Below are 22,265 nucleotides of genomic sequence, written 5' to 3'. Positions count from 1 at the left end.
GGCGATGGATTAGGAGGCTCAAGCTGATTAGTGGGGTCAGCAGACCCGACCTTGTGAAGACTGATTGACCTCACTGGACCCGGTTGTCCCCCCTCCCCGTGGCAGGGTAAATTGACCTCAGTCTGTTCTGGATGTAGGTATAAGTAAGCCCTGGGCCTGCCCCTCAAGGGACTTAGAGTCTAGACAAACGCACTGGCAAGTTAAACAAATGACCACCACAGACAGACTTAGGCTATTCACGGTGCCTACAGAGCACTCTGGGAGTTGCAAGCGTCAGGGGAATCTTCAGAGAGGAGCTGGGCTCATCTGTATTTGCAGGAGCTCAAGGAAGGGTGGGCCCACAGACAGAAGACTCCGCCAGGGCTGCAGACGTGAAAGCACAGGGCATGTTCCGGCAACTGGGAGTTGAGTATTGGTGGAGTCATGATGTCACAGGGGAGGCATCGGGAAGGGAGGAGGACAGGGGAAGAATATAGATGATGAAGCCAGAAAGACAAGGGAGGCCAGGGAGTGAGGGGCTGGCTAAGTGGTTCACTTCTAAACTCTGGACAGCCGTTTCCAAATGTTTCTGATTACATACCTTCTTCAGTAAAAGGCAGAATCTAAGTGTGCACTCAGGGAAAGGGATATATGCATCCACTCATAAATTATATACTACATTACTGTGCAAATACAGTCCCGCACCAGAGACATACATAAAACTTGTAAAGGGTGAGATCAAAGTGAATAGAAGCAAGATTTCTCCTACTTTCTGCCCACATCCCAGGGGAACCTCTTGGGCAGCCGTTTGGATGGCCACTGCACTGGCTCTTCGGAAGCTATCAGAGGCGGCCCAGGAAGCACGCGGAGCACAGGCCAAAAGAGAGAACACGGGTCTGAGAGTGGCGTAAGAAACTAAGCCCACACACTCTCCTCCATCTCTCTCTAAGACCCCCAGAAGAGGGCATTAGAGTTTCCCTCCCTCAACTGAGACCTGAGCGGTAAGAGGCCTCCCGCCCAGGATTCCAGTAACGTACCTGAACCCTGGGCTCCAGCAAGGCCCGGAGCTAGGGCTTTGCCAGGGCCCTCTGCTTTGAAACAGAATTTTTAAAAATAAGCACGTAAACCAAAGCTGAAGAGGAGAGCCGCCACCTCTTGCCATACTTGAGCAGTGGACAGACTTGGGAAGGGCAGTGTCACCAGGGAGTGTTAGGGAGAACTGGACACACCCCACAAGAGCCATCACATGTGTCACATGTTTCAGATGCTTGCAGCCCGGGTCTGGCCTCAGGCTTCAACTGGGAGTCAGAAGTGGGACCCCCTCCATACCAGAATCGAGCAGCTGCTTGCAGGGTGGGGGCCAGGTGGCTCTCAGAGGCACAGTCCCCACCTCTGGTCCAATCCCCTTCCCTGAGAAGGCCACCAGGACAAGAATTTGTCTCCACCCACAGAACCCCTCCCTAATCCAGGTTCTGGTGGCTGAGATGTCTCCAGCGCCCTGGGCCTCCCCCCCCCCCCCCCCCCCCCCCCCCCCGACCAAGACTTCCTGACAACCCCACAGACCCACCCATCGCAGGTCCGCTCTGCCCGGCCCAGCGGCCTCTTCTTCGAGCTTTTCTCCCCCGCGGTCAGAATCAGGAGCGGCGCCAGGTTTGGGCCTGCCTGTGTCATCAGTAAGCCACCCAGGGCCTTCTTTCTGACGCCACGTGCGTGCCCCGAAGGGGAGGAGTGTGCTGGCGGGAAGGAAAGGCTGGCGCAGGCCTCTGGCGCTCAAGTTCGACAGCCGCCCCCCATCCCCGCACTGGTGTTTTCCTGTAAGGTGTTGGCGTAGGGAGATGACCCCAGTCCTAAGCCCTCCAGAGTCTGGGGTCCGGGGCTCTGCGGGTGGAGCCGCGGCCCCCCGGCTGGCTCGGGAGAGGCCGGGAGCGAGCGGGAACTCAGCTCGGACCGCGGCGCACCTGGAGGGGCTCGCGCCGCCCCCTCGGGCTGGCGGCCACGCCGCAAATGCCTGGGAGTGTTCGACTTAGAGTCAGTTCCCCGCCGCGGGAAGGGGGCACACGCGCAGACGCCCCGGCCTCGCCCAGCGCGTGAGCCGCGACCCGGTGCCCCCAGACCTGCACGCGCCGCGGCGCACTCCCGTGCGGCCCGGCGCCCCGTGACTGCCCGCCCCTCCTCCCGGGACCCCCCCAGTACAGCCGCCCCACCTACGCCCCGCCCGGCAGTCAAACTCCGCGGTGGCCTGGAGGGCGGGCACCCCGCCCAGCCTTCACCTTGCCGGAACTGGCTCACGGACAAGGGGTTGGGGGTTTGGAGCGGATCTTTTTTTTTTTCATGTTTTTCCAGCAGACCACATCCCCGCCCCCCGCTCGCGGTCCCCCGCCCCCTGCACATATACCCTACACACACGCACGCACACATACACACACACACACACACACACACGGCGCGCACAGACACGCTCCCTCCCTCCGGCGCGCTCTACCACTCGCCCGCCAGCGGCACACGCAGCCGGCCCCGGCTCCCCGCGCCCCGCCGCCGCCGAGCGTAGCTGGGCTGCGCTGGGAGCTGCTCATGGAGAAAGTGCCGGGCGAGATGGAGATAGAGCGCAGGGAGCGGAGCGAGGAGCTGTCCGAGGCGGAGAGGAAGGCGGTGCAGGCGACGTGGGCCCGGCTCTATGCCAACTGCGAGGACGTGGGGGTGGCCATCCTGGTGCGGTAGGTGTCGCCCCGGCCCGGCCGGGCCCGGGGGAGGGACGGCGGCAGCGGCTCCGGGCAGAGGCGGGCTCGGCCCGGGTCCGAGCTCGGGCGCCACCTCCCCAGCTGCGATTGGGGCCGGGCCGGTCGGGGTGCGGGCAGCGTGGGGCGCCTTGGGGTGGACGAAGCCCTGGCCGAGCCCTTCCTAGCTCTCTCTGGGCGAGGTGCTCACCAGGAACTAGGAGCCAGACGCAGAAGGAGGGCACCTCCATCTCCCTCCTTTCCCGGGCCTCAGAACTCCTGGCTCAGCCAGCCATGCCTTCCTCACCAGCGACCCCAGCCACGCAACCGAGCTGTTATGGACACACATTTTACCAGCCTTTCCAATGGGGGCTTTGGGGGCTCCCCATTCTAGAGACAGGAAAACTGAGGACCAGCCAAGAAGGAGGACAAAGGAGCAAACCCCTTTCTCCAGCTCAGCCCCTTTCTGTATTCAGAGACTTGGAAGAACAGAGCAAAGGGCGAAAGAATAGAGGTCAGAAGGAGTAGACCCTGGAGGTCCGGTTTTCCCAGCTGGCCCCTTCCTGCCCCTGGGGCCAGGCCAGCAGGGAGCTCCCAGGTGAGGTGCAGGTGAGTGGAGAAGCAAACAGTCCCCTAGGATACAGTCCCTGCCGAGTTTGGTGGAGGGGAAGGGAGAAGCTTCAGGAGACAGGGCCCCACCCTGAAACCCCGATCTGGGGAGAAAGGGTCATGTGTCTTGGGCTCAGGGGTCATTCAGGCACCACATGCCCCCGAGGGACGCCCACACACACAGAGTGACACTGTTATTCACACACCTACACACCAGTGCACATACACACCATTCCCATATAGTTAATGTCCCCAAGCCACACAGGCTAGTCATTGACTACAGCTACAGGTCGGTGCTCTCTTCCCACACATGCCGGTCCCTGGGGGCGCAGGCAGGGAGGCCCCCTTAACCCTCTGTCCTTGGCAGAGGCAAGCTGTCAAATCTAGGGCAGATCTGGAAAGTCTGATTGTTTGCAGATGGGGTGAGACCTGTCTGTGGAAAGGACAGTTGAAGTGCATGCCTGTCTCCCAGTCCTGGCCCCGTCTCTGGCTTCTCTTTCTCTCCCCAACTCTCTCCCTTGTGCCTCCCCCAAGCCTGGGACCTACTCAGCTCCATATCGATGTGCCCTGATTCCAACTTAGAAACAGATTTTGGAGAAAAAAGAGCAAGAAGCACTCTTGAGGAGTTCCAGGAGGATTCCTGAGGAAGGGACAGCTATTTGGGCAGCTCCCAGACCCAGAAACAGCCGGGGGTGGTGGGGAAGCTAAGAGGGGATTTCAGATCCCGAAGCCATCAGACATTGGGAGGTGCAGCTCTGCACGTGCGAGCACCCACACAAGCACACGGTGGACAGTGGAGTCACAGATGCGCCAGACTGTGTCCCCGGAGGGCTGCTCTCAGCTGTGTTGTCGGCACGTGCGGGCCCCCCAGGCCCCAGAATGCACCCAGGTGTGCACATGGGTCACCAGGAGGAAATGAGGCAAAGTCCAAAGGACCTTGGAGATTTTTTGTCCCGACGCCCTGCCGTTTGCCAGTGAGGACATGTAAGGGATGTGTCCAAGATCCAGCGCCTAGGGTCCCACCCAACCTCCCCAGGAATGGGGGGTGCCGAGGAAGGAACTGAACCCTGAGGTGTTTCTGGAGAGTCTGAGCTCTTGGCAAGGGTTTCATCCTCTCTCTGTGCCCCTCTAGTTCCCCAGAGGGGAACTCGTTCCTCAATGGGCACTGGGTCTGGGCTGGGGAGGTGGTCGCCTAGTGCTCAGGGCTCAGAGGGAGGCCCGGCCCGCAGTTAACCTGAGAAAGCCTGAGATAGCAGTTAGATCTGGGCTGCTGATAACCCCAGGCACACTTCGCCTGACCCCACCTGGGCTGCCGGGAGCCCAGCCCAGCCCAGCCCAGCCCAGCTCAGCTCAGAAGAGAAGCTGGCCCAGCACCCCCTCGCCCAGCCCCAAGTCCCACCAGCCTCCCTTTCCTTTTTCTCCTCCTGATGTCCGCCCCAGTAGGGGGTGTTAGGGGCACTCCACTGATAAGCTTCTCAGATAAGGCCCCTCCCCAGATCCTGTGCCCCTCAGTTTTGTCACAGACCCCTCTTGTCCTTACGCCCCATCAACAAGGACGGGCGGGACAGAGCCCGAGACAGTCGCCCTCTGACCGGGCACTCTCACCTCCTCCCTCCCCACTCCCACACCCCAACACTCCCCCTGTGAGGAGGTAGCAGCCTCAAGGATGGTGCCAGAGGGGCTGCCCAGACCCCATGCCTCCTCTCCCTGCCGGGAGGAGACCAAGAGGGAGCATCCATGCTCTAGGAAGGCTCCTCTCCCGGTTGTAACTCTGCCGCCTTCCCCCTCACGCTCAGACAAGCCTCTTTCAGGCTCTCCTGGAAGCCCAGATGCCTCTGGAAGCTGAGAAACTCCCCAAGCTGGCTGCTGAGGCTTCTCCCAGCAGCGCAGGCCGGAACTGGGAGGGTCAGGAGTAAACACGGGGGTGGGGGGGTGGCGGGGGGCGCAGAGAAACGCCAGGATGAAGGAGCAGAGCGCAAGGCCCCTTGACTCCCCTGGCCCAGAAGAAGGGCTCATTGGGACCATCCTTAGGGCCATAACGGGAGACCCACCGGGTCCCAGGCTACCATCCCCGGCAGAGCAGCCTCTGAGGCGGTCTGGGGAAGCCATCATAGCCGGGGCCGCCCCGGCTCCTTCCTGGTCCTGCCACCCACTCCGCTTGGCCCACTGATGCAGCCGTGGGCATCAATTCCTAATCCAGAACGTGGGAATAAAAACAGTGCCAACGTCGGGAGGATATCGCAAGAATTAATGAGATCGTATAGTAAGTGCTCAATAAATAGTCCCTGTTATTTTGTCATCAGCAAAGTGGACGTAATACCCACTTTGTCGTGGCAACAAGTGGAGATGCTCCGCATATTGTTACTCACCAGCCAAACAGAAATTAGTATTTTTGTTGCAATGTAAAACCTCTGAAGTCAGAGATCCTCATTTAAATCCAGACTGGGTTTTTCGTATCTGTCCTTCATTACGACGCTTCTCCAGAGAAATCCAATGTATTTTCAGACCCATCACGTCATTTGTCCTCACCAGTATAGCTGTGAAGTAGCAAGCAGGGGTGCATGGACTTCTCTCACACTTTTGCAGACAGGAGGCTGTGAAGCGATTTTGCCCGAGGTCACACTTGGCCCCGAGAGGGGCCCTCCTCCTAGCCTGAAAGGGTGGCCGGGGCCAGATGCTCTCCCTGCATCTGTTCCAGCTCTCAGATCTGAGACCCGACCCCAGGCCCCAAGGGCTGTTTTGGCAAATTACCAGCTCTCGCTAATCACAAAGGGGACACTCCAGAAGTGTGAAACAACCTGAGAAAACAGGTCCAGGACATTCCATCCATTTTCTGAGGCTTCAGTTATGTAAGTTCTGATTGAGTCTGGCCACATACCTCGCGCCCCAGCTGGGTGAGGGATCACAGATGTCATCACCACCATCCGGCAAAGTGCAGGGCTCTGGGCCAAGGTGATGGGTCAGAGTGTGCATGAGACCCGGGCTCTGCCCTGGGGGTTGCAGGACCCAGACGGACACACAAGGAAGAAGCCGTGAAAGGTGGCAGGGAACACACTAATGGCCTTGGAGGGAAAGCGGTCGCCCGGGGCCAGGCCGGGCGCTCAGGGAGAGGCCCAGATGACATGGGGGAAGGGGGGGTGGGTCCACCATGTGGAAAGGGCCCAGCATGCCGAGGAATCTTTAACCCATGTAAGTGAAGCTGTTGGGCTGGAGCGTAGGGAAGAATGTGGACCCCATGCTGGAGAAGCGGGTGTGGGACAGTTTCTAAGAAGCCTGGAATCTGAGGTTAAGGAGTTTTGACTTTGTCCGGTAGACAGTGGGGAGCCATGGAATGTTTTCAAGCATGAGAGCGACCCAGTGAATGTGATATTAGGCGGGGTGGGGGGGGATTAGACAATTTCAGATAAACTGGAGAGGGAAGGGTTAGAAAGCCCTGGGGTCTGACCCCAAGAAGTGCACAGGCTGGTTGGAGAGGTAAGATGTACAGACAGACGTGAAGGACTTACCAGACTGGTGACATCAATCCATATCTTTAATTAGATCAACCGATGACTATGCAGGCTGAGGAGGGAAGCAGGGTAGTGAATAGGGAAGGGACTGGGCTGGGAGGAGGACTGAGTCTCATTTCTTCCCTTCCATGACCTGAGCTAAGTCAGCTAAGCCACTCGGGCCTTCCTTTGTTTAGGAAGAGAGCTCTGACTTCATAAGAAAGGGTGGCATTTACTGAGCCCCCTGTGTCCACACTGTCCAGGGCTCCACATGCTGTTTCTCGTTTCGTCCTCCCAACAACCACAACGACTCACAACCAAGATAGGAACAGTGATGCCCATTTCATAGATGAGGAAACTGAGGCTCAGAAAAGTTAACTTGGGGGTATAGCTCAGGGATAGAGCATTTGACTGCAGAAAAGTTAACTTACCCAAGGGCACACCGGCTGGGGATTCCAGAAAGCAGGCTCTTACCCTCTCAGCTGCGACTGGAGCAGGCCTCGAAGGGTGTGTGGAGTTTGGAAAGAAGGCAAAAAGCAAGGAAGCTTGCTTCCTTGGGAGAGGAAGCTGCAGATCTGGCAGATAGAAATGGCCGGGACTGGGGAGGGGTCTGCATGTAAGCCAGGTCATCCAGAGGAAGGGTGTGTGTTTGAGGAACTGCTACACATGGTGGGGTGAGGGTGGGTTCAGCCTCTCGCACCTCCGTACCACCCCCCCACCATCATCATCTGGACACTTCAGGGTGGGGCCTGAGGCCACCCCCTGCTCAGCACCCACCTGCTTCCTCCTGCCAGGTTCTTTGTGAACTTCCCGTCGGCCAAGCAGTACTTCAGCCAGTTCAAGCATATGGAGGAGCCCCTGGAAATGGAGCGGAGCCCGCAGCTGCGGAAGCACGCCTGCCGGGTCATGGGGGCCCTCAACACCGTGGTGGAGAATCTGCACGACCCCGAGAAGGTGTCCTCTGTGCTTGCCCTCGTGGGCAAAGCCCACGCCCTCAAGCACAAGGTGGAGCCTGTGTACTTCAAGGTATGTCACCGGATGGGTGCTGCCACCCACCACCCACCTTGTTCCACCCCAGAGCCGCATAACCAATGACAGCCTGCGGGCCACTGGGCCACCCAGCCTCTTCCCCTGGCATGGCTGTTCCCGGGAGGGGCAGCAGGATGGGGGCTGTGTCTTGAGGGTGTCTGGTTCCCAAAGCTGCCAGGTTCTTGTTTCATGAACAATCCCCTTGGCCAAACACAGGGTAGAAGGGATTCTGGGGGCTGCAGAGGGCAGGATGCCCAGGCATTTACTCCCCCTTCCTTCCTTTGTACCCAGATCCTCTCTGGGGTCATCCTGGAGGTGATTGCCGAGGAATTTGCCAATGACTTCCCACCCGAGACGCAGAGAGCCTGGGCCAAGCTTCGCGGCCTCATCTACAGCCACGTGACCGCTGCCTACAAGGAAGTGGGCTGGGTACAGCAGGTCCCCAACGCCACCACGTGAGGAGGCAGCCTCCCTGCCGCATCCTCCCCCGTCCCCTGGCCTCCCACCTCTCCTAGCACCCAGGGACTGACCCCCGGGGCAGGAACAGTTCCAGGAGGGGGGATCTGGGGTCTGACACATTAAAGATCAGGCATGATAGGAAAAGGCCCGCTCACGCCGAGGACCCCAAACAGATTCTCCGCGGGCAGAGCCTTCTCTTTCCCTAGAGCCAGTGGACACTCAGGGCACCCCAAGACCGAGGCTGCCCCGGGCAGAGAGGCTCCAAAGGTTCCTGGTGGGAAGGCTGCGCATCAGGCCCAGAGGCAGCCCAGGCCAGCTCTGGCCACTTCCTCCCTGGTACCAATCACATGGGGCTGTTTTGCATCTAATGCTGACCGCACTCCCTCCCGCCTTGGCCGCAGCAAGGCTGGAGCCAGGAGAATCACGAGGACGGACGCACGTGCCGGAGCCCACCCGGGGCCTGAGTGGGTGTCCCTCCCACGCACACCAGCAGGGGGTTTTACTTCTGGGCTGACCCTGGAGGCCGGGTTCCCAGTTCTGGGGTGAGGGCCCCGGGGGAACGGGCTCCAGGAGGGTGGCTGGCCTGGTGACTCCTGAGGGGAGGCTGGCCCCCAGACTTGGCGGCTGGGAACACTCCGGCCTCCCTGGGCCCCCAAGGGGCTGGGGCTCTGGGAGCTCAATGGAGGGGCGGAGGCGGGGCTGGAGTAGGGAGGGGGGAGAGGAGCGGAGGCGGGAATGGGAAGCAGGGGTCAGCCAGCAGCTCGGGACACGCGTTGGAGAGAAACATTCCCAGCAGTTTCCCAGGGAAAAGGCGGCGTCCCCTCCCCGGGCTCCGAGCTGGTCCGCGGAGCCGGCCGGACCTCCTGCACACAGGCATCCCCGCGCAGCTCCGCGGAGTAGGTCCCCCGAGGGCAGCCTGCAGAGGCCCGGCCTCCCGGCCTTCCTGCCTCTGACCATACTGGCCCCCGCTTGCTGCCGCTCCCTTCGCCACCCTGAGAGCGCGGAGCCCTCGGGGGCTGCTAGCAACGGCCAGGCAGCGACTCCAGATGTTCACAGCTGGGCCCGGGCCGCCCCAGACCTCAGAGTGAACGGAAGCAGGCAGGCGATTTTTACCTGCCGGAGGAGGAGCTGGCAGAGCCGGCAGCCCGGAAGCAGCCGGAGGCCAGGGGAGGGGTCAGTGGGGGGGAGGGGGCTTGCCCTCCCACGCCTCTCCCCAGGCAGGCCCTGCCGCCAAAGATGAGGTTGTTTACAGCCAGGAGACAAGACTTCCTGCTTCCAGAGAAAAGGGCTTTTTTATAGGGGCCTGGAGGGACGGAAGAGAGAGAGCTGGCCTGTGCAAGCCCCAGTGAATCAGAAACACATGGACAGCATTTCCCGACACGAAGCCCTGTCCCCTCCCCTCTCTTGCCGTAGCTGGACCCCTGGGACTTAAATCTCGCCAAACCCCAAGCATTAGGAAACCGCTGAAATCTCATGCCTCCCCCTTTCTGTTCCTTGTGCACTGAATGGAGATGGGCCACCGTGGGGACTGGCCGGGGCCCTGCGCCTTCCAGGGCCTGAGCACCCCACATTTGGGTTACCCCAGCTGAGGGAATTGTCCCCTCATCCCTTTGCATACTCTGGTGCCACCTCTGGTCTCCTGGGAACACGGGTGTGACCCCCCCGAAGAGGGCGTGTCTCCCTGGGCCCGGGCCTGCAGACCCCACTACTGCCAGGGTCCATATGGGTTCGGAGGGCGAGAGAGAGTTACAGGGCAGAGTTCTAGAAGGCCTCCATCCAGCCTCGCTTCTCAGAGACGTAAGAGCGAGCCAGACGCCACTGTTTATTGAACCGTCTCTGCTTCAGGGTGTGCTCGCACTCTGTGTGTGTGTGTGTGTGTGTGTGTGTGTGTGTGTGTGGTCAGGAGGTGGCGGAGTTTGGGGGTGGTGAGTGCAAAGGGGATGCGTGTGCAGAGAATGCCCATGGGTGGCCCAAGGGGGCACCACAGGCCAACCAGGGAGTGCGCATGTCTCAGAATTAAGAGGAAGAGAGCTCATTGTTCGCAGTTTGTGGAACACTTTCAGGCAGTTCTGTCGCTCAGATCCCACGGAGGTGGGTACCACAGACATGATTCACATTTTAGAGAAAAATATCTGAGGTTCAGATGGGCTGGCCGAGGTCTTGGCGGAAAAGGGCCTAGAAGCTGGGTCTAGTGGGCTTCTTTCACGGGCCCCGCGTGGGTCTCTGGGCTGCTACCGTTCGGCCTTGCAGCCTCTGATTCCTCTGCCCTCTCCCCAGGTTCCCTGGTCCCACTCCGAGGCCCTAGTAACCTGTTACCTACATCTCCTATCTTGTCCACAGCCCACCGGCCACGCAGCCCTCTTCGGGGCCATAGGACCCCCTCTCTCCTCCCCGCTCCCTGGCAGCACCTTGAGGAAAAGGCCGAGTTCTGAAGACGCTCTTTGACCCTGCATCTCTGGGTGCCAAGGAAGCTGGAGGAATCCCTGACTCGTCTTCCTGGAAAGAGGCTGCCTCGTCGTCGGCCACAGTCCCCCTGGAGCCGCCGGAAGGTTGCATCAGCTGCCTGGTTGCTGACCCCAGCTCAGCGGCGCAGAGGGTGGCCTGTGGGGTGGGGGACCTTTCCTCCTTGGAGAGCCGGGCACACCCTTCTTAGCTTTTCTACTCACTGTTAGAGACCTAGCTGAGCGGCCGGCGGGAATCAGGGGCAGGCCTGTGAGTCACTGGAGGAGCAAACCAGCCCTGTTTCTATCTGCCTGGCCACACACAGGTCTCCACATCACTTATCTAGAATACCACGCACACACGTCTACCGTATATACAGATATATTCTATATACAATCTATATATAAATCTATATATATATATACATACACATACATATCTATAATGTGTATCAGTAAGGCCCAGAGGCACGAGTGAAGCCTCGGTTCTGCCCACCGAGGGGTCCTGGCAGCTTCTGGGCAGAGAACAGAGTGTTCCGGCAGAGATGACGGGGTCCCACATCAGCACGGAGAGGACCCAGGCCTGCGTGGGCAGGGTTGGGGTGACCCAGCTTGCCAGCAAAGCCCAGCCCATTCTCTCTGACCAGCTCCCCACATTCCTGCTTTCCACTTCGGGCAGAAAGGATTTGGCGTTCCTTACCTCTGCCCCCCACAAAAGGAGGTAGGTCCCTGACTTGCCCCTAAATGGGCAAGGGGGCCAGAAGCTCTGGACAGGACGACTGCAGCGGGGGAGGGGCCATGGTCCAGAAACCTCGGATGGCAGCTCCATCTGCCTTTGCCACTAAGACAGACGGCCCTGGCGGGAGGGGGATCCAGGCTGCTGTCAGTGGGGCAGTGGATGCCTCCATCTCTTCCTGGGGCTCTGAGGGCTGAGGGCCTTCCCTCCCCTGCCTCTCCTGGCTGCTGGCTTGCAGTCAGCCCTCTCCATCCATCTAGGTCAGCGTTGCTGGGGACCCCCCCAATGTGTGCCCCTTGGTCACGTGTATTGTCCTCAAGGATGTTTTCTGCTGTGGCTACTGTGCCCGTGTCGTCCTGTCCCGTCTTCGCGCAGCCATCCGTGTAACTGCCTGTCCTCCTTTTGTAGTTTCTGATGTTTGTAACCAGACCCAGCCATGTCATTAAACAGACTCGTTCCTGTGTCTGGGCACGCTCGTTTGGTCTTCTCCTGCCACCTGCCCCTCGCCTCTGTCTCCCCTCCTTAGTTCAAGTCTCGACTCGGGCCTTTTTCTTGAAAGGCGACCCCCCAGCCCAAGGGTCCCCCTCACCTGTGTCTCAGCCTTGGCTGGTCGCGGGCCCTTCTGATTGGGGCTCAGGACGGTGGTGGGGGGCCCCGGCTTGTTCACTCAGGAGCACAGAGCTGCAGAACAGAAGCTGGGCTCTAGAGGTGGGAGGGGGAAGGGAGTCTGTGCTTGTTTTAAAAAGTCCGGGGGGGCTTCCCTGGTGGCGCAGTGGTTGAGAGTCCGCCTGCTGATGCAGGGAACGCGGGTTCGTGCCCCGGTCCGGGAGGATTCCGCGTGCTGCGGAGCCGCTGAGCCCGTGAGCCATGGCCGCTGGGCCTGCGCGTCCGGAGCCTGTGCTCTGCAACAGGAGAGGCCGCAGCGGTGAGAGGCCCGCGTATCGCAAAAAAAAAAAAAAAAAAAAAAAAGTCCGGGGAATTTTCCTCTTTTGTTCTGGAAATATCCTCCCTCACGTGGGGGAGAGAAGAGAGAGAGAACTCAAGGGAGAGATGTTCAGAAAGGAGGGCCCTGCTAGTTCAGTGAGCCAAGCAAGCCAAGGATAGGACCTTCACCTTCTGGACCTGAGCTGGGCATCCCACACCAAGAGCTGAGGCCCGGCCTTATGCTCCAGGTACGAGTGGTGGGGCAGCCCCTGGGCGTTTGAGAAAGAGGAAGTGTGTCCTTACTAGCCTTAGGTCCCCAATACCTTCCCTGAGCTCTCTGCTCCCAGCCCCTCCTCTCTCCCACCCCACAGCCTCGGGCCAGGCCTGCCCAGCCCTCACTCATGATGGAGGCAACAGTCAGCAGCATCGACTCCCCGAGGAGGGACCAGGAGGTCACCACCCCCGGTGGGCTGCAGGAGAAGCAGGAAGCAGCCTCTGTCCCTTGGGAGGGCTCCGGGCTGCCTGGGAAGATTCAGCTGACACACAAGAAAGCTCTTGTCTCCCAGGCCGTGAACTTGTTGAATCCAGGCCTTCATCGCCTGGGCCTGGCACAGCAGAGGTGCTGGACAGCAATCCAGAGACTAAATAAATACCACTCTTAGAAAGCCAAACCAGTACCTGGGCCAAGAGTGAGCTGTGTGCACTGACACGGGCACGCAGTGTGGAGAGGACAGAGCGAGGCAAGGCCTTTCCAGGGAGGCGGCGCTGCAAGAGAGAGCCCCGGGCTCTGGGCTGTCTCCCCATGCTGTGTGACCTTAGGCAAGTCACTCACACTTTCTGAGCCACGGTCACCTCTAATTTAAAACAGGAGTGAACGTGAGGCCTGTCTGGCGAGGCAGGTACCAGGAGCAAGACGGAGGATGCACGCCACCGTGCTGGGGACATGAGAATGCTCAGGACAGAGTGACGGTCAGGCCACCGGAAGCAGCAGATGGAGGGCGGGGGGTGGGTTGCTGGCCAAGATGAGCAATGACTCTTGAAAGAGACTTCCAGTTCATGGCCCCTGGCGGGCTCAGGCTGAGCCGGAGCCAGAGGGGTGTGGGGACAGTGGGGCCGAGGGGAGTAAGAGGAAAAGGGGCATCTGTGGTCGAAGGTGGGGGGTAGTCTTTAGGAAGAAAAACCCCTCCCCAGTTCACTTCAGTTGGCTTGAAGGTGGTGAAGGGGCCTCAGAGCTGGAATCATTCTGGAATGTGGCCCCTGAGAATGGTTCTCTCCACCGCCCAACCCCCAAAGAGAGGACACTGGCAGCTAGCGATTCAGCCTACACTTGAGCAAGGGATGCTGCTTGAGTAGGGGGGCAGGTTAGGTCCAAACAGAGGTGATGCTGGGCAGGGCCCGTGTGTCCTGGTGGGCTGCAGGCTGTGGGCAGGGGGGGCTACAGGGTACAGGAGCAGCGACTGGAGTTTTGTTTTGTGCTCTATGCTCAGGGATAACCTTGTCGCCGAAGCGCTGAGCAACTGTGTCAGCTCCCCTTGGCGTGCACGGGCGGTGAGCGAAGGGGTGTCAGGAACGGGGGTGCAAAGGCCGTGAGGCACCTTCCCGGCCAAGCCGTCCTGGCCGCGCAGCCCCACAGCGACCCCTGCTGGCCACGACAGGAACATCACCCGGGAAGCCGCTGCCTGATCGGCTGGCGAAGTTACCTTCCCATTTTCTTTCCTCTGGGGCCCAACTTCCTCTCTCGCTTTAAAGAAGGTAGTGCCCTAACGGGGCCTGAGGCAAAAAGAAAAAAATGTGCACCCCATGTATACTTCTGAAAATATCCTCCCGTGTTTTGACCCAAGCGGAAAAAGTTAATAAATGCTCCATTTTTAAAAAGACTTTACATAAAACCCCACATCTCCCAAGCTGTTAGCTCACCTATGTCAACACTTATAAACCCAGTTGGGGACACAAGAGCCACGTACGTGGGGTCATTAAAAGAAACAACGGCCTGTCTTTGTTTAAAATTTTGAATTTTTTGTTCATCATGGATATTTTTGTTTTAATAAAGATCTTTTTTTTTTTCTTTAACAGTCAGGCTTTCTTTTGTTTTTTGGGCTTACAGGATCTTAGTTTCCTGACCAGGGATCGAACTCGTGTCCTGGGCAGTGCAAGCGCAGAGTCCAAACCACTGGACCACCAGGGACTTCCCAGTAAAGATTTTTTAAAATATTATTTCCTTTGTTTACTGCCCCCCCCTTAAATTTTGTGCCCCAGGCAAGTGCCTCATTCATCTCACCGTATTCCCAGAGCTTTCCTAGAATATCCTTTCGAGATACCACAGCTGAAAAACACTCATCCTTGACCTCAAAAAGCACCACAGCTGAAAAACACTCATCCTTGACCTCAAAAAGCACCCTCTCCACACTTCCCACAGCAGTAGGTTTCAGAGTGGCTCAGCTGATACCTTTGATAAAAGAATTGCCACGCCAGGGTAAGAGTTTGGACTTTGGCAGTCCCTTAGGGTTGGAGACACTGGGTCAGAAGGTTTTTGTGACAGGAAACAGAGGTCCACTCAGGCTCCCAATGTGAGAGGGGGCTGGGGAATTCCCTGGTGGTCCAGTGGTTAGGATTCCATGCTTTCACTGCCAAGGGCCTGGGTTCGATCCTTGGTTGGGGAACTAAGATCCCACAAGCTGCGCAGCGCCGGCCAAAAAAAAAAAAAAGGAAAATCAAAGTGAGGGGTGCTGTATGGTGAAGGACAGACATGCTGAAGGAAGGGAGTCAGGCCTCCGGGAGTCAGGAAAAACCACATGGCCTGGCCTCACTAGAAGGAGGGACCCCAGCACAGCTGCCCAGGGGCCTGGGAACTGGGTGGTCGCCTGCAAGAGGACAGCTCCAGGCCCCATAATCTCCTGGCTCTCAGTGTGGTCCTGAGCATCCCCACCGCAGTGTGCACAGTCCCTGGGGCTCCAATCCTCTGGACCCAGCCTCTCAGCCTTCCACGGCTTCCCACTGAGGAATCAGCTCTCAAACTCCCCAGCAGAGAGATGCTGTTTGACCCCACTTTTCTGGGTGAGTGTTTGTGGACAAAGCTCTCATTTGAGGCCACTGTAGAAGCCACTGGCTGCCCTGGGTGAGGTGCCCACCTGTGGTCCAATCAGCAATGGCCATGTGGTAGGGAACGTGGCTACTGCTACAGTACTAGCACCAAGGGCCAATTGCAGTATTTCTCGGCAAAGGACAGAGAGACTCCATCCCCAGACGACTCCCTGTCAGCTTCAGTTTCTTGGTCTTAGATCCTCTCTGTCGCACATGAAACCCCCAACCCAGAACAATCAGCCGCCACCTCTGACCATTGTCCTTTTCTTTTGTTGCCCTCTTGTTTCAGGCCTAACCCCCACTGTAGCCTCCCTGCCCTCTCCAGTCCATCCTCACACGGCCACCGGCTCAGTCTGCTGGGGACAAAAGGGGCCCTGTTCCTCCTCAAGAGTGTCCAGTGGCTCCGATGACCTCACAAAGACGGTCCGAGCTCCTCAGCCATGGGGCGGGGGGGCCCACAACCTGGCACTGATACACTTCCCTCATCTGAACTGTTGGTCATTCTCCTGCCGATGCAGGGGACACGGGTTCGTGCCCTGGTCTGGGAAGATCCCACATGCCGCAGAGCGGCTAGTGAGCCATGGCCACTGAGCCTGCGCGTCCGGAACCTGTGCTCCGCAATGGGAGAGGCCACAACAGTGAGAGGCCCACGTACCGCAAAAAAACAAAACAAAACAAAACAATAAAAATAGCATTCACGGGGGTTCTGCATGATTCCAAAAGCAATATATGATCACTGCAGAGAATTTGGGGACAAAAGGAAAACAAAGAAGGGAAGAAAAATCACCTGTGATCCCTCCAAGCAGAGGCAACCACTGTTACCGTCTTGGTGTAAATCCTCGCAGTCTCTTCCCTACGCTGGCATACATCACACCTGGCACATCACACCTGGCATACATCACACCTGGCACATCACACCTGGCATACATCACACCTGGCATACATGTACTGCGTTTTTTATTAAGTTGGGATCGTATGGCACGTGTTTGTTTCAGCAAGATCTCTTTGCTTACATGGAGCCTCCTGGAGCTTTTACCCAAATAATGGTTTACGTCGGGGTCACACAGTAACAACAATGACAGCTGACTCCATGGTGGCATGCGTGCTAGACATGTTCCCAGGGATTCTGGCTGGTCCCCTGTTTGAAATGACCCAGGGAAGGAGCCCACCATCTCCTCCCAGGCAACCGCAAGTCCTTCTCTACAGACTGCACCTTCCACTCCTGCCCCCTGCATCCTCTTCTCCACTCAGCACCCAGAGGATGCTTTTCCATGTGAATAAGATTGTGTCAGCCCTCTCCCCGCCCCATCAAAACCCTCCACAGTTTCCCACAGTCACACTCAAACAGAATGCAGAGTCCTGGCCTGGCCCACTGGGTGGCACGATTTAGCCCAGGGCCCATCTCTCCAGCCTCAGTTTCCTCTCTGTGCTCCAGCCGCACTTGCCTCCCTGCTGTTCCTGAGAGGCACGTGCACATTCCTGCCCCAGGGCCTTTGCATCTGCTGTTCCCTGTGCCAGAATGCTTTTCCCTACATCATCCCATGGCTCTGTCCCTCCCTTCACTTAGGTCTCTGCTCAAACATCACCTCCTTAGAGGAGCCTTCCCTGACCACCTCTCCAACACAACAGCCCTGTCTCATCCCTCTCTCTTTGCTCTGGTCTAGGTTTCCTATGGCCCTGATCATGACCTGATATTGCACTTTTGGACTGTCCACTTCCCTCATTAGCACAGCCTGCCATGAAGGCGTGGACCTCGCCTGCCAGAGCTGGCCTAGGATGAGATGAGTGAGGCACTCGCCTCAGGGGCAAAACTTACAGGGGCACCCCAAACCCCCAAGAATCAAGAGAAATCATATTTTAATGCAATTTTTTTGTTTGTTTTTGGCCTTGCCCCCTCGGCTTGTGGGATCTTAGTTCCACGACTGGGGATTGAACCAGCGCCCTCAGCAGTGAAAGCACGAAGTTCACTGGACCGCCAGGGAATTCCCCCCTTTTTTTCTTTTAATTTTTGGCTGCGTCAGGTCTTCGTTGCTGCACACAGGCTTCCTCTAGTTGTGGCGAGCGGGGGCTACTCTTTGTCGCGGTGCACGGGCTTCTCATTGCAGTGGCTTCTCTTGTTGCAGAGCACAGGCTCTAGGTGCACGGGTTTCAGTAGTTGTGGCACACGGGCTCAGTAGTTGTGGCTTGTGGGCTTAGTTGCTCCACGGCATGTGGGATCTTCCCGGACCAGGGATCGAACCCGTGTCCCCTGCATTGGCAGGCGGATTCTTAACCACTGTGCCACCAGGGAAGTCCCAATATCTTTTAAAATAGAAATTAATGCCCACAAAATCCATGATGAGACAATATCAACATTTTTAATGAAGACAGGATCTGTTTTCCTTGCCCTTCTGTCCTGTTTAGAATCGTCCAGCCACAGCTGATGCTCGGAAACAGTCCCTGGATGAGTTAGGAGCAGCAGGGGAGAAAACAGAGCTGGGTGAAAGCAAAAGACCAGAAGCAGGTGGGCAGAGGGAGGAGGGACAGAGAGGAGGGGTCTCCCCCGAGAGGGGCCAGGCTGGGAGTCCTGAGGATCCCCCTGCCTGGGGAAGCAGTGGGGGGAAGAGGTCAGGTGGGTCCCTGAGAACAGGGCAGGGATCAGAGACAGTGAGTTTGTTACCGGAAAACTGGGTTCGCCTCTTGGTGGATGTTGAGCCAGAAGATACAACCAAGTCAAACAGCAGGAGAAGGAAGGATTTATTACTTTCAGCAAGTAAGGAGAACACCGGGGATCTTTCCTAAAGCGCAAAATTGGGGAAGTTTTAAGCTAAGGGTTCATGCATATTCATGAAGGGGGTTGGGTGATGTATGCATATTCATAAAGGGGCTTGAGCGGAGAAGAATTAAAGCATCTAATGGGGGCAAAGGAGTCCAAGCTCTAGTTGATTGAAGTCACCAGGGTCAGAAACGGACACCAGCGTCATTCTTTAGGTCCCGGTTGATCTGGTGGCTGAGCCCTCCAGGTGGGTTAAATTCTGCAAAACAACTCAAAAAAGTGCTGCAGGCTCATCTTTACCGTTGGAACAGAACCGGGAGTCTTTACAACTGATTCATTTTCTTTGCTATTGTTACTTCTCTTGCCTGATAATGTTTTCCTGCATTCTTTTGTTCCCTTAAAATCATTACTTACTGAGACCCGTTGAAGCGCAAGCATCGTGGCCGGGCTTAGATCGCAAAATGGCTTAGGCCAAAAATGGCTTCTCTTCTGTCAAGAAAGCCATGCCTGGTTCTCTTTCTCCGGGGACCCCCTACCCTATCTGCTTATAAATTGGGGTTCTTCCAGGAGGGCATGGAGCTCTGGTGAGGAAGGTCAGAGCTAGAGTCGGTGGTGGTTGGGAAACTTGAATTACTCATCATGTTGGTTTCCTGTAGCAGCTGGAACAAATTACCACAAACTGGGTGGCTTCAAACAGCAGAAATGTCTTCTCTTGCAGTTCTGGAGGCCAGAAGTCCGAAAACAAGGTGTGGGCAGGACCGCACTCCCTCTGATGGCTCTGGAGGAGAATCTGAATGTTGGGTCGCCCTCCCCAGATCAGTATGTTGAAACCTAATCGCCACGGTGGGGGAACTTGGAGGTGGGGCCTTTGGGAGGTGATTAGTCATGAGAGTGGAGCCCTCATGATGGGACTAGTGTCCTTATCAAAGGGACTCCAGGAGCTGTCACCCGCTGCAGTCTGTCTCCGCCCAGCAGCCCAGCAACGATTTCTTAATCACGTGGTCGCAGCTCAGGGTCCTAGATGGGTCCTGGGACCCCACAAAAGAAGGACCCCACTTGGGACTTCCCTGGCGGTTCAGTGGTTAGGACTCTGCATTTCCACGGCAGGGGGCGTGGGTTCAATCGCTGGTGGGGGAACTAAGTGCCCGCAAGCCACGGGGCGGGGCCAAAGAGGAAAAAGAAGGACCCCACAAAAGAAGCAGCTGATGGGGGAGGTTAAGGAAGTCGAGTAGGGACCTGGGATCTGAGAGCGAGGGGAGCTGGAGGGAGAGCGGGAGTGTTTCTAGACTTCATGTGCGTAGCTTCTTATTCCCGAACTGAGATCTGGGCCATGGTGGGGGGCCCAGGTGTTCACACAGAGGAGAAGCAGTGGGTCCCAGCTCGGCTTCACTTCTACAGGAGGAGAGGCCCGAGGCCACCCGTTTCTGGGACCTGGAAAGGCCTTTGGGAGCCTTGAGACAGGAAAGCTCCTGGGAAGAGTCTGTTTCTCCGGGCCAGACGGTGGGTGGCACCATTTCAGACCAGGGTCAGGGGAGGCAGGCTATTCCCGTCTCCCCTGACTTACTGTGCAACCGCGAGCAGGTCTTACCCTCAGTTAAGCCTCAGTCACCACGGTCTAAAGTGAGGGGACAGATGACCACTGGGACCCTGCTGGCTCTTGAGTTGTTCCTTCTTCTGCTGAACCCAGAGTCTGCTCTGGGAGTTACTTCAAGAGGCCCTAGTGGGGCGCAGTGGTTAAGAATCCGCCTGCCAATGCAGGGGACACAAGTTCGAGCCCTGGTCTGGGAAGATCCCACATGCCGCAGAGCAACTAAGCCCGTGCACCGCAACTACTGAGCCTGCGCTCTAGAGTCCTCGCGTCACAACTACTGAAGCCCGCACGCCTAGAGCCGGTGCTCCGCAAAAAGAGAAGCCACCGCAATGAGAAGCCCGCTCACTGCAAAGAAGAGTAGCCCCTGCTCACCACACCTAGAGAAAGCCCATGCACAGCAACAAAGACCCAATGCAGCCACAAATAAATAAATAGAAAATTTTAAAAAGTTATAAAATATAAAACTTTTTCCTGGTGTTTTTTATTTGCTATTTAATGTCATTTATGAATGTCATTTACTTTAAAACAAAAGTTTAGGGACTTCCTGGACGGTCCAGTAGTTAAGACTGTACCTCCACTGCAGGGGGTGCAGGATAGATCCCTGGTAGGGGAACTAAGATCGTGTATGCTGCATGGCTTGGCCAAAAATTTATAAAAATAAAATAAAATAAAAGTTTAAATTATTAGCATGAATTTTAACGGTTCATCTTCGTATTGTGCACTGCCAGTTTTTTTTAGTCTTTTTTTTTTTTTTTTTTGCGGTACGCGGGCCTCTCACTGTTGTGGCCTCTCCCGTTGCGGAGCACAGGCTCCAGACGCGCAGGCTCAGCGGCCACGGCTCACGGGCCCAGCCTCTCCTTGGCATGTGGGATCTTCCCGGACCGGGACACGAACCCGTGTCCCCTGCATCGGCAGGCGGACTCTCAACCACTGCACCACCAGGGAAGCCCAGTTTTTTTTCTTTTTAAAGGCTGATTTATTAGATTATGGTGGATGATATCCTTTTTCTTTCTTTTTTAATACTTTTTTTAAAAAAATTAATTTTATTTATTTATTTATGGCTGTGTTGGGTCTTCGTTTCTGTGCGAGGGCTTTCTCTAGTTGTGGCAAGCGGGGGCCACTCTTCATCGCCGTGCGCGGGCCTCTCACTATTGTGGCCTCTCTTGTCACAGAGCACAGGCTCCAGACGCGCAGGCTCAGTAATTGTGGCTCATGGGCCCAGTTGCTCCGTGGCATGTGGGATCTTCCCAGACCAGGGCTCGAACCTGTGTCCCCTGCATCGGCAGGCAAATTCTCAACTGCGCCACCAGGGAAGCCCTTTAATACTTATTTTTTATTTATTTGGTTGCACCAGCTCCATAGTTGTGGCATGCGTGTGGAATCTAGCTCCCTGACCAAGAATAGAACCCGGGCCCCCTGCATCGGGAGAGCGCAGTCTTATGCACTGCGCCACCAGGGAGGTCCTGTACTGCCAGTTTTTAAATGCTACTGGAAGAGCACGAAACTCACCTGCAGAATCATCAAACTTACACAACTGGTAGCTCACAGTTTGATACATGCATATGACTGTGTGTCATTCTTACTAGAATGAATGGTGAAACACTGCACAGAACTAAATAAAGTGTTTTTTATTTCACGTTATTTTGTTTTTTGGTTTGTTTGGCCACGCGGCATGTGGGATCTTAGTTCCCCCATCAGGGATCGAACCTGTGTCCCCTGCATTGGAAGAGCAGAGTCGTCACCACTGGACTGCCAGGTAAATCCCTATTTCGCGTCTTGATTCTACTAAGACTCCGTATGGAAGCCAGCGGCTCCCTCAACACACCTTGTACTCATCAAGATATTGGTTTAGTAAATGCCTCAGTGAGGTCCCAGGACTTTCTCTGGATTTCTACTGTCAGAGCTCCTTAGGAGCACATGGCTTTTCATCAGCCTGATGTATTTCGATTGCCAACAATCATTTTTCTTTTTGAGCCTCAAATTGTTACAATTTGGCCAGTGGGACTCCCTTCCAGCTGGTTCCCGTGTCCTTCTGACATGACCCCATTAATCTTTGAAAGCTGCCTTGCTTTCTGCCCCAAACAAGATGTCCCAGGCTCCCCGCGCACTTTCCCTGCCCCAGGCCTGGAGCAGCCATTTCTCCAGGGAGCCCTGGTTCCAACAGTGGCGCCTTCCTTCTAGATGCTGAGATCTGGATGCTAGGGGGCTCATCGTAGTTTTAATTGGTGTTTCCCTAATTACTGGTAAGGTTGGGCCGCTTCTCCTACCTTCATTGACCATTTTTACTGATTCTTCTCTGAATTATCTGTTCCTAGGCTTTATGCACATTTCTCTTAGATTATTTTGCAATTTTAAGATTGACTTGTTGACCCATTTTTTTCATTTCTAGATATTGGTCCTTTATCAGTTCCATGCAGTGGAAATATTTTCTCCCATATGCTTGGCTTTTAACTTTGTCT

General features: G+C 56.5%; 1 protein-coding gene across 1 annotated transcript; it reads left to right on the top strand.

The window, feature by feature from the left end:
* The first annotated feature begins 2,418 nt into the window (after window positions 1-2,418).
* On the top strand, window positions 2,419-11,145 carry CYGB (cytoglobin). Its single transcript, XM_065896965.1, has 4 exons — window positions 2,419-2,693; window positions 7,585-7,816; window positions 8,111-8,274; window positions 10,619-11,145. The coding sequence occupies exons 1-4, from the start codon at window positions 2,551-2,553 to the stop codon at window positions 10,650-10,652; spliced, it is 573 nt and encodes a 190-aa protein (XP_065753037.1). The 5' UTR covers window positions 2,419-2,550; the 3' UTR covers window positions 10,653-11,145.
* The last annotated feature ends 11,120 nt before the right edge of the window (window positions 11,146-22,265 follow it).

This window comes from Phocoena phocoena, chromosome 19 (genome assembly GCF_963924675.1).
Source record: "Phocoena phocoena chromosome 19, mPhoPho1.1, whole genome shotgun sequence".
Classification (NCBI taxonomy): domain Eukaryota; kingdom Metazoa; phylum Chordata; class Mammalia; order Artiodactyla; family Phocoenidae; genus Phocoena; species Phocoena phocoena.
The sequence above is the reverse complement of the archived record's forward strand: the minus strand, read 5'-3'. Positions and strand labels throughout refer to the sequence as shown.

Excerpts from the sequence above, each read along its gene's own strand:
- CYGB (XM_065896965.1), top strand. The coding sequence starts at position 2,551 with ATGGAGAAAGTGCCGGGCGAGATGGAGATAGAGCGCAGGGAGCGGAGC. Across the intron at positions 2,694-7,584 it reads GGGGTGGCCATCCTGGTGCG|GTTCTTTGTGAACTTCCCGT; the intron begins GTAGGTGTCGCC and ends TCCTCCTGCCAG. Across the intron at positions 8,275-10,618 it reads CAGGTCCCCAACGCCACCAC|CCCACCGGCCACGCAGCCCT; the intron begins GTGAGGAGGCAG and ends TCTTGTCCACAG.